At 26.2% G+C, this 13,068-nt stretch overlaps 1 protein-coding gene across 6 annotated transcripts in view; it reads left to right on the top strand.

Annotated features, from left to right (window-relative positions):
- The window catches only part of LOC111028357 (serine/threonine-protein phosphatase 2B catalytic subunit 3-like), a 63,351-nt gene extending 55,720 nt beyond the window's left edge, over nucleotides 1-7,631 (top strand). Inside the window, exons 12-17 of one of the 6 annotated variants that reach the window (XM_022306973.1) lie at nucleotides 141-146; nucleotides 1,533-1,568; nucleotides 6,261-6,336; nucleotides 6,443-6,540; nucleotides 6,654-6,919; nucleotides 7,005-7,631. In XM_022306973.1, the coding sequence (XP_022162665.1) occupies nucleotides 141-146; nucleotides 1,533-1,568; nucleotides 6,261-6,336; nucleotides 6,443-6,540; nucleotides 6,654-6,904 (467 nt within the window). In that variant the 3' untranslated portion in view covers nucleotides 6,905-6,919; nucleotides 7,005-7,631. Of the gene's footprint in view, nucleotides 1-140; nucleotides 147-1,532; nucleotides 1,569-6,251; nucleotides 6,337-6,442; nucleotides 6,541-6,653; nucleotides 6,920-7,004 lie in introns of all 6 variants that reach the window. The other 5 variants (XM_022306974.1, XM_022306978.1, XM_022306975.1 and 2 more) reach the window with 5 other exon arrangements.
- The last annotated feature ends 5,437 nt before the right edge of the window (nucleotides 7,632-13,068 follow it).

Raw genomic sequence — 13,068 nt, 5'->3', positions numbered from 1 at the left:
TATTTAGCCAAATTTTAGCTTTAAAATTATTCTCATCCTATATTATTAATTTAATATTGTATTGAATAATTTTTTATTCATTTATTTGTATACTTTGCTTTTTTTTATTTATCTTAATTTATGCTTCTCTGGGATTACAGCTGATGGTAAGAAATGTCTATATTACATTATTAATATTGGTTTAGTTTAAGTAGAGAACAAAACACTAAATAATGTCGCTAGAAAATGGACTGCTCCCTACGTAGATATTCAAAACTCCTACCTCAATATTTTTATTTTTATTTTTGTTTTTACTTCCCTTTATTTGTTGACTTTTTGAGTTGCTATACCATTTATGAATTTTTATAAAACAAACCTTCTAACTCACTTGAATGTTTATTTTTTTATTTTATTTTTTTGCTCTTTATATTTGCCCTACGACAGTAAAAATAAATAAATAATAAAGTCATAGCCAATTTATTGTATGGCAAAAATAATTTAAAAACAAAAACGTGATGAATTTCATAATAAAAAAATAAACAATACAATAATTTTGAATTTATTGACCTTTCATACATTGGTTCATTTCAAAACCATCAATATTTAATTGGCAGCGATTTAAATAACAAATAGCTGAACAGTTAGTTTCAATTAAAATAAACGAAACAATGATAGACGAGTCCGAGTATATTTAGATCTGAAAATTTACATATACTCGACGTCTGACATTTTATTTTAATAGTCACACCCAACCCCTGTATTTAATCCTTTTTCGATTATCATTTAATTTAACAAAAATTGTTTATTTAGTTAATGTTATATGTCATGTAGATTATGGATCATATTTATCACATTACGAATATAAAATTTTATTTTATTTCATTATTATTTTATATTTACAATCTAAAACCAAATCTAATAATTTTTTTCCTGTGTAAAGGCATTTATTTTCAAAATAATTAATAATGTGACACTGCAGTTTAATAAATTGATTAGGTTTATTTTATATTAAACCTAAGTAATTCTTTTAAATAAAATACCAACATCATTGAAATGCAAATATTTTTTCATAATAAAAGAATAAGACCGAATTAATGTTGTTTCGAAGTAAAAAATTTGTATAAACCAAGATTCTGAATACTTAATATTCCTTTTTGTAGTTTGAATTTTTAATCAAAAGTTGATAAATTTTCAATTTCAAGATTCATCCATCTAATCATATAATTGTATACCTATTTATTATATATATGCAGCATAATCGTATTATAATGTTCAACTTACGGAAACTAAGAAAAAAAATTGAAAAAAATTTTAATAAAAATAATATTTTGACCTTCTTTTATCTTTCTTCATCTTTATTCTCTGGCCTTAAAATGTTAACTATACTTTTTTTTTAAATTGAGAATGAAATACTTAGATGTATAGGCTATTGTACCTACTTACTTTACTTATTCTTGGACGCACTCTTTCAATCTTCTATATATTTTGTTTTCTTTTGTTTTTCTGTTTATATTTTTAAAATCTTTCGCTCTCTGTGACCGACCGATCGACAGCCATTGTTGTTAAACCGATAGTTCCGAAAATGCCCGGTAAGTTTTCTTCCCGAAATTGTTTTTTTCTGTTTTATTTTAATTTTCAAACATATCAACATAACTTACAATTTTGCTGTTTTTATTTCCACTTTTCTTTTTAGCAGCCCTTAGATATTTTTTTTTCGTTGTTGTTGTTGTTGTTTTATTTTATTATTGATATATTTTTTTTTTTAATTAATTATAATTATTTTCGTATTTAACACTTAATATTATATTAATATATATGTTGACATTAATTTTTTCAATTTTTTTTTTTTTAAATATTTCCGAGTGTTATTAATCGCTTGAATGTTGGTATACTAATTAATTTAATTAATAATAATATAAGAGAGTTCAGCAGACAATTATAGGAATTTCTCATTCAGCTATACACCTACGACATTAAAATATTATATATTAGTAGTCATCTCTCGTTTTCAGTACCTATTACATCTATATAATATATCCTATATACTCGCACACATACAATTATTCTTTAGGACCGAATAGACATCACGTGTTTTGATTCTAGAAACGTAGGAAATCTTTATTCCTCTGTGGTATATTTCCTTTGAATCAATTAACATCCTGAAAAAAAACAAAAAATAAAATCAGTCAAGCTTGCAGGACTGTGCATGTGATAAGACACACCTAATATCTATCTACCTACCTGCTATATATACAAAAACATTATACATCATATTTTATAACCGATCGCTTAGTTAAAAATAAATAAAGCTGTTATAATATACACTCCCCATCCCTGCCATCATCACTAACTATTTAGGTTTCCCGTAGAATTTCATTTTATTTAGTAATTAAAATTAAATTAAAAAAGTATTTACGTTTGTTTAGAAATTTGTTGAAAACCAAAGTAGTGATACCTATATATACCTACCCGTAGAACTAAATTCACATCATCGGCCCACACTGGTGCCGTTTAAATCTTAAGTCTATATACCTAGACATATTATAGTGACACAATAACGAGTATTTAATTATTTATTTCACTGATGTTATTACATGTATATTTATATTACACTTTTCGGTACCCGAAATACCTTTCAGTACTGAAGGTAACGGCACTATACTAAATATAAATCTACTTCTCCGGTTGGACACAATAGCAATACAAATAAATTATATTAGTCTTGCATATTACCTGTATACACTTCACTCGTTTAGTCGTTTGGCATTACACCAGTATAATGATAGTATACATGTTAAAAACTTATTTTAACAAATTGATATATATATATATATATATATATTAATATATACTTTTTAATAACGAACCAACAAATTATTATTTTAGGCCTGGAACAAAAATTGCACTCGTTTTTAGCTTAAGGAATGCATATATATTATAAACATTATACATCCTATATAATATTTGTATAATTACGTTATCGTTTCATTGTAGGTTGCAGGTAAAGTATTTTTAATTAAACGAAATTAAATTTTAAACCAATTATTCATTTTACTGAACAATTTATTGGCAACGATGATCGATCGCACCAAACAAACAAAAAAAAATATAATAATATAATGTACATGTTATCACCCATACCTATATTCACCTGCGTATTGTTGTATGTAAATAATACCACGTGACATATTGGAAAACGGTTCTTGCGCGTACGATATATATTAATGTATTATAATATGTATAGATACTATAGTATTAAATTTGCCTATCGATTATTGTCGATCGATGACGTTAAAATAAAAAAATATTAAGTTTAAATTCTTAATTTCTATTTGAGGTAGACTTTAGTTAAATAATTTCTGCAACACGGACATGTTATATCGTAATTTACTAGAGATTTAGAACTGTGACTAACACAAGCGTAACGCCGTTATCTATAACATACCTACTGCAACGATATCGCTGTACTTAACCCATCGCGTTATGAAGAAAAACATTGCTATTTGTCCATATATATTATAATATATTATTTAACAGGGCCACAGAGGAGCTCATAGAAAATCAATTTAGTGGGTAAAAAATCAATATAAACAATAACCCAACTCCATAAATTATTATCGATTTCCCTCAACAATACCAAAATAATTTATTTATCAAATATTCAAATAATTTCCAAAAATCAGAATATTTAAAATATTGAGATATATATATATAGGTACTTACACATACTAGTATAAGCTAATACCTTTATACTTTATATTCCAAATATCAAAATAAGGGTTTCGAAAATAAAACCTCAGTGAGGAATATTAGCGCGCCCTATTTAACAAATACACTTGTAAGTTGTTACACGTTGTCTGTATTATTATAGAAGTATTTTTTGTTGTTTATACATATAATTATAATTATCGGAGAAAGAATTTTTATGACATAAAATAATAACCAACAATACCATCAACAAATGTAAAAAAATATTATTTAAAATTAATTTTTGATGTATTAAAGTTTTTTTATAATACACAAGGTAATAAGGTATAATGTACATCGTACGTCGTAGTAAACGAAATTAATACATTTAAAAAAATAATAAATTAAAATATTTAAAATTATTACCTGAATTACCTATTATAATATTTATAATAATAAGGATATCGGATATCTTCAAATAAAAGGATGCGAAGACTTATGATTAATTAATATACGAAAGTAAGTACCTATACAAATTAGTTTAAATACATACAATTTACATTCAAGACGTAAAGATGAAATAAAAATTATATAGGTACTTATTTTACTCGTATTAGAGTTTAAAATCAATGAAAATTAATTAATTGTTACCTTGGTATACAACTTATAGAAAATAAATGTGTCATGGAAATTCTATCTCAAATTATTATAATACCTATTTAATTTTTTGCCAGTAAACTGCATATTGCTGTAGGTACAATAAATATATACCTAGATAGTATAATATAATACCTATAATATAATTATATATATATTGATTAGGTTACCTACTTACGAAGGTAGAGTTGCGTTATTTTTAATATTAAAACATATTGTATATTTTCAACAAGCCTTTATTCTTGTATCATGCATTAACCGCCCCCCTCTCCACCAGCCCCCTTCCCCACATACACACTCGTTGGTAATTTGATTTACAATTATTATAATTTGAATTTTTTTTTTTTTCTGTTTTTGTTTTGATGTACAATTTTATTTGATGCGGACCTACGGACTTGTTTGACGGCGCACCAAAAATATTTTTATGACAACATTGCGTATGTTTCACTTGTTTTCTGTTTTTCATCACGTCTTTACATTTGGTAAGTATACGGCGATATATCGTTTTTTTTTATTTTCCACTTAAATTGTAGTCGGTATTTATGTATCAGCATGTATTGTGCTTGTCGTGTTTTGTATATCGTATTTTTATATAACCACCTAGGTAGATAGGCAATAGGCATACATACTTACATTGCTGTATTTTATTAGTGCGGTATGTCAAAGCTTTTACATAATATTATGCGAATAAACAATATAAGTTCAACTTGGGAAATCTATTTCGTTAGCTGCAAATTGACGGGTAACAAATACATCATACAGATAAATTATAAATTATGCAGACACACACACCAACACATTTTACCTTGTGAGACTTTTGGTACCTACCATTAATAATTTTGGTAATTTTGGCCATTGTGCCAAAATGATTAGATTTTTAAAAAATGTGTGTTCATATTTTTTTCAACATTCTTAGCCTATACAAAGAAAAGGAAACCCTTACATTAAATTAAATTATGATCATGATTTAGTATAAGTAAATATAATTTTTTAAAAGCAGTCTTCAATTCGTATACTGATCTGACATATTACTACTTACTGAACAAACACCTGTCCGATAGGTATCCTTCGCCTGCATGTACATAGTATTCTGGTATTCATATGCCTACCTAATACATTCATCCTATCCTATATTTATAGGTACATTTATATTGTGTTGTGATTATGTTGTGACAATTGTAAATTACCTATATAATTTTTTATAACTATATGAACAGAAAAAAGTCCTGATACTTTATTAAATTAATTAATAAGTTTTAATGGATTTCAGTATAGATTTGTATAAATTCCAAGAACACTTATAACTTTTTTAATTTATAGGTGTCCAATAAATCTTGTATAATAATAGGTATGTATTGTATTAAGTATACAATAATTTGTTCACAATTGAGTCAAAACATTTTTACTATTCCAGTTATAGGTAATATTCAAACTTCTCCTAATTTTTTTTTTTTTAGAGTAATCGAATGATTATTATCAATTATTTATATTTGAAATTCGGGACAAAAAAAATTATGCCAAAAAATAGGCACATCATTTGATTAATGTATTTTTTTTTTCATATACCTTATGAGTAATGACACTTTTTATGTATTTTGTAAAATCCATTGATTATTATTATAATTATAACTGTTTTATAACCGTTTACATTTTAAGATGGTACATTTTATAAAGAATATAGTATTTCATAACTTTTAAGGGGGCATTTATTAGATAACTAGCTATATCTTAAAAATCATATTTTCTCAGGACATTTTTTTGAACAGTTTTTGATGTTTCATTGATTGCCTTGGTTTTTAATCATATATTTTCTTTCGATATTTGTTTTTATAATTTATGTTTTGTATTATTGTTTTGTTTTGTTTTATTTAAAACTTTTTGTTTAATTTGTTTTATTTATATTAATATAAAAATATTTTTTTCAACAGTTAATGCAGCCAATTTGAGAAAAGAAGTCATCAGAAATAAAATAAGAGCAATTGGAAAAATGGCCAGAGTCTTCTCTGTTTTGAGGTAAAAATATATCTATAATAATAATCATCCACTTTTTAATGGTTTTTGAATACATTAGTTTGTATATTATAAAATCAATGATACAACCCATAATTTAAATTTACAGGGAAGAAAGTGAAAGTGTGTTGCAGTTGAAGGGTTTAACTCCTACTGGTGCTCTCCCTCTTGGAGCACTATCTGGTGGCAAGACATCGTTAAAAAATGGTAAAAGGTTTTTTTTGTATCCATATGTAATTTATACACATTTTTGATATATATACTTTAAACCACTTATTTACCTTAATTTTATATATGTTATTATTCAATGAATATTTTAGCCCTGCAAGGTTTCTCACCTAACCATAAGATTACTTCATTTGCTGAGGCAAAAGGTCTTGATGCAATTAATGAAAGAATGCCTCCACGCAAAGACACACCACCATCCAACCAGTGCTCGCCATCTAACATAGCTACGTCATCAACTACACCTGCAGTGACACCTGTAACAGAAGATAAATCACCAACACCATCAACTACTCAGAAACCAACATCATCGGAACAACCATTACCAAATACCACTCATTCATGATTGCCATACGTTTAGGTGAATCATTTAATGGCTATTTCATCTTCATAAAAAATATATTATTATTTCATTGAAATTAAAAACATTTTTTTTTTATTTTAAGATTTCAGATTACCTAGCTATACCAGGATCTATGTGCTGTTATCTCCTTAATACAGTCTACAGTTTATTCAATTCAACAACTACTACAATTATTATAATAATTTATCATATTCGTTTCAATGATACATTTTTAATTAAAATATTTGGCACCTTAAAAAAAAAGTTCCTGGGGACAACTATGTCAATATAAATAATATATATAATATAATTTTCTTTTTTTTTTTTTGTAAATTATTGTCTTATATTTCTATGATTTTAATTTGCTGTTTTTGTTGTTATTTTGTTTCTTTTTTTGTATGGTTATTTCAAATCTTAAACCTCAGTTTAAAATAAGAATGGTCAGGTATCTATTGGACTATACTTGTGCATCGCTTGTTTTATCAATATCTAAGGCATAATATCTTTTGCTATACGATCTCTTCATTTTACTGTACACTCTTTTCAAAATGTCAAAATATCATTTAATTAATGAGTATTTTATATTAATTATTATAACTAATAATTATTTTAATTTTCCCATTTAATTTTTTTACCTCAATATAAATTGAAGATATTTTTGACATATATCACATTATCATTCTATTACGTATCAATTGCAATGTGCAGTAAAATGTGATGCGTCACATTAGCCTATGTATTATGCTAAATATTTTGCCATTAATTTTGTCAAATCTAAAAACCAAAAAAATACACATAATTAATTTAGTATAGGTATATCTTTATTATATATATATATACTATATACATACATTAATATTTATAAATATTTCTTTATTAATACTATTTTGTATATATTATAATATTTAAATAAAACCATTATATTAATATATCTACGATAAAATGAATTTTATATTTAGGTCCTGCAAATTTAAACATTTGTCTTCATTTTATTTCTTTATAGTTTAAATTAATTAAATATTATTGATTGAAAAAACTTGTTAACAATTCACTCAATTTGAATTACATTATTATCATAGCTACTAGTTTTTAATTATTATAAAAAAAAATTAATAGATCATTTTTACTGTTCAACCTTTATTTTGGAAAGATAAAAATATTGTCCTTGTTTTATTTCTATTATAAACAAAACTATTGCTTATTATGCAGGAATAATTAACGCTCATTAATTATATATTTTTTCCACATTATTTATTTCAATTTGTTATCCATTTCCATCTTTAGTAATATTATTGCACGTGTTATCTGCAGTTGTAAACAAATACAATATAGAAAAAAAAATGATGTCAATCACAATTTTTTTCCTATCATTATAATATCACTAATCTTTTATTATAAGACTGTTAATTTATTCGTACAAAGACTATGAATAAAAAGTAAAATTATTAATATTATATTTAGCGGAATATAAAAACCAAACCCTCCCTATCAAAAAAAATGTATGTAACTTTTTTTCTATTGTGTGACCACCAAAAATTCTTTTATACATAATATAAATAATTTAAGACAAAAATACCCTGTTAATTCTTCTATGTTTATTTGTTTTCAGAAGTTAAATAAAACTTTATACAACTTGACTTAAAGGTGACTTGCTTTTATTAGATCCTTTTAAGTGTTGGAACTGGTTCAATTTTTTCATATGTTACCTAGAACCTAGGTAAAATAAAAATGATTACCTAGTAATAACAACAAAATGTAAATTTAGTTTATATGGTCTGACGGACATTTATCATATAATTTACCACTAAAGTGGTAAAACTAAAAATAACAATCAATAGATATTTTAAGATGAATGGATGAATAGAATTTTAAGATAAATTATTAATATTGTGAAAAAATATCTTATTGATATATTGTTACATACTATGTGATTATGTTTCAAACGTTTATAAAGTTTGACACATGATAATTTTATTTGGATTTTACTATAATAAAGCTAATTTATTGAATTTTAGACATAGACACTCTAATACTAATATTATACTCTTTATAAATTATAATTATATAATACTTCACAGTCTCACAGACTATTATAGTAATAACAAGAACAAATATAGTATTAAGTATTTCAATAATTGAAATAATAAAGCAGCTGGTAACTAAGGTTAGGGTATCCACTACCTACCACTTACCAGATACAACTGTACAATCAGAGGCTGCGTGAATACATTTATTATGAGGCAGCCGCCTTATAGACAAGTGGGGATGGGTATCTCAATGACTCCAGTCTCCAGGATCTAGGGTGCTAAACTAATCCATAATTTACTCTCACATAATCACATAAGACCTGAGTTTAAAATGTGTGAAAAATAAAGTGCAGTGTGAAAAAATTGGTGGGTGGGTACTTATTTTAGGTAGTTGCTTCATAGGAACAAAGTTCACACCGGCACTGAGTACGAGGTTACCTATAATATTTATATTCTATTCACAAAAATACAGTTGTAATGGTTTTAACAAATCTCATTCAATAAATACATATCTGAACATATTTCAAATTAAATAATTAAGATAGTTGTTATTTTCTTTGAAAGACTATTTACAAAATATGAACTTCATATTGTAAACTGTATAAGCCCAAAAAAGTTTAAATCCGTTTCTTATATTATTATTATTATTATTATTTGTTACCTACTTAATAGCATCAATTTTTCATTTAGTAACCCATAAATAAATAATATTTAAATTTTTAGAAATAAAATTTTAAAGTGAAAGTAGAAAACACACTAACAAATTCACTTGAGAGCAGTACAAATATTCTGATCTTTCCATATTCGTTTGTGTAATGATTGTAATAGTGGCTTTAGTAGGAACTATCAATAATTACTGCAAAAATGCAGAATTAATCGTTTATGCAATATTGAAAATTCAGAACACATTTTTGTGGAGAAGTAAGAACCTGCATTTCTCATTTTTTTTAACCAACAAGATATTTAATATACAAATTGTGTGCAAGGAGGACTCATAATAATTATTTTAGGTACCTATCGGCTATCATACATCATACATGATTCATCTTTATATTAAATAATCGAACGTATCCTGACTGACTGATCAACGTAGTGCAGTGCCTAATCTATGAGAGCATTGACAGCTATGAAGATTTGACATTGTCCGGTACCTTCGAACCACCGTTCACCATGTAAGGGTGCACTAAGAAAGGATTTTTCAAAATTCGAATTTTAAAGAGATGTTCACAGTTCACACAAAGATTTTAATTAATATCATAAATAAACTGATCTATGATTATCACAATAAATCGACAATTTTTTTTTGTTTATAAATAGTTGACATTGTGTTCATCGCTTATATAAGTATATTATGGTATCTATTAGTAGAAATTAATATTTGTTGTCATTGCCCATTGACTACTCGGGTAGATGAGGTAAAAGCATGCATTTATTGTTCTATGATCAAATCGTCACGTTTATGCGGCCCACAAATAAGGAAATAATTATACTAATACATTTTATAAAATAGGTATAATAAACATTCACCAAACACGCTCACCCCCATATTTTCATTTATTAATTTATCCAAATTCTGATTTTTGGAATTTTTAAATACCTATACTCAAAGACCATATTTTCAAATTCTTGATTTTTTTTTTGTACTACTTAATAAGGAGTGTCTTGTGGTGATATACTCTTTTACAGTAAATTAGTTAGTGGTTAATTGTTTTAAAAATCTTGATGTACCACATTCAAAATTCGAATGAGTATTTTCTTCGTTATTAAAATGTTTGTATTAAGTATAATAGTCCTTACAACTGGTTTTACATAAATATAAAATAGACATAAAGCGGATCTATAAAAAAATAGTATTCATTATACTTGGGCTATTTTTACAAATTATTAATTCGATAGATTAATATTAATGACTTGGTACCTACTATTTTCAAATCACTATAGTCCCTATATCTTATTAACTCATTACTATGAACCTTTTTTTCTTAGAACACGAAATTAAATAACTCAAGAATTACCTACATACAAATAAAAATTACGGGAATCATATGATAGGCCCGTGGGTATTTGGTATTTGTTGGAAACGGCCAGACTTATTACTAGAACGGCGGTTTTTTATCGTAAAAAAACCGGATATAAAAAACTCTTTTACAAATTATTAAAAATTAAATAAAAACTGGAACGACAATTTATAGTGGAGAGCGTACCTACTCAACATTAAATCATCATGGATATATTAATCAAACAGTTAACCATTCAGGATTTTTTATTGACAAGGAAACAGGAGCACACACTCGACAAATTGAAGGCTTATGGAGAATTATAAAATCCAAATATAATATTACAAAGAATGGGGTGTCTCCTTTACTAGATAGGTAGACAACTCCAAAAAGAGTGGTGGAGATCGTGTCAAAATCCAAAAACCATTTTTGATGCCTTTTTGACCGATATGAAAAAGACGTTTCATAACAATACGGACTGAAACAATGCAGTTATTGACGACACTGAGAAGTGGAATAAAAAGAAGGTTAGTTAAAATTATTCGTATTTTATATTTATGACGTAGGTCACGTGTTGGACCGTAAATCAGTCTGTAGGTCACATATTGGACCGTTACCAAAAAATCAGATTTTGAATAACTGTATAATTGGAGAAAAAAAAGGGGGTTGGGTATGCTTGGAAAATCACTCTGTATACCTATGTATCTTAGTATGAAGGTTTATTTATAAAATGAATCTTCTATATTATGTATGTTGGTGGGACACTTATAAGTTATAGTAGACTATAAACAAAACCTACTAGATAGATTCTTATGAAAATTTCAGAGATTATTCTTATAGATATCAAGAAAGTTTAGAGAGTAGTTTCAAGTTTGAACAACGTTCAGAAATATACATTCAAAGAGCAATAATAGCAGATGTATAATAGCATGGTTAATTTTTTTCACGGCGATGTTGGGTTATAGACTTATAGCTAGTACCTAAAACCTATAACAAAAAGACCCGACAATTGAAAACTGAATACTTCTGTAATAGTTAAACGTATGGAAAATTATGAAAATCATAAATGGTTAATGAATTTTATATAATTAATTTAGGTATTCCAAAAAATAGACTTGACATACTTGACTCAAATAAACGTTTTTACAGATCGTCAAAATTATTATAAAAATTAGATTTCATAATTGGCTGTTTTGAATTTTCCCAAAAATTATTAAATAAAGTTTTTCCTTTTTTATTTTCAGTATGTTTCAGTACTAAAAAATAAAATAAATTATTTTGTACTGCTTGTGTAGAGCAACTATCTCAAAAAAATTATTTGATCATTGGTTAGAAATGTAGAACACAAATTAATTAATTTGTCAGGTCATTCTGCACAGATACACCTTGTAATTAGTGAACCTAAAGGATGGATGAACTATAAACATATTATACCTATGAGTATTTGTACAAACTACAAGGTACATCTTAATTTAAGGTGCTCACTTAATCAGTTTAAACTCCGAGAGAAAAGGAATAAACGAAAAATGACAATTTATACGAGTATTGGAAAACCTAATACGAAATTATTTTTCGATTTTTACCAACTTCCCGGATTCGAACCCGGCGGCAACTACAGATTACAAGCCTTTATCTTTTATTTTTTACTGGTTTTGTCCATCGACGGTACAAAGTGCAGTCTATACAAGTACAGTTAATTTATTCTGTGGTACAATATTATGGTTGATAGGTACTATTGTACTAATTGATAGACACAGAAATACAATAAAAAGGCAGGCAATCGGCATATCTGCTTAATAGCTCCACAGAGATTATTCTAAATCTCGGTGTTTAGTGATTGCACTTGCACTTATATGTAATAACCATGCACTAAAATGACGTAATGAGTAATAAATATTCAAAAGGAGCTAATACAGAATTTGACGAAATACAGAAATCTCAAATCCGAAAATAATAAAATGTACAATTATTATAGCGTTGAACAAAGTGGAAAATCCACTGGCCATATTTCCACAGATTATATTAAATAATAAAAAATAATTAATATAATTTTAATGTAATAATCTGTGATACTTCTATGTATAAATAATTATATTATTATCTATAATAGTGAAATCACTTTTCAAACGGTAACGTATTTAAA

Source organism: Myzus persicae, unplaced genomic scaffold (genome assembly GCF_001856785.1).
Source record: "Myzus persicae strain clone G006 unplaced genomic scaffold, MPER_G0061.0, whole genome shotgun sequence".
Lineage (NCBI taxonomy): Eukaryota > Metazoa > Arthropoda > Insecta > Hemiptera > Aphididae > Myzus > Myzus persicae.
This window is presented reverse-complemented; position numbering and strand designations above follow the sequence as displayed.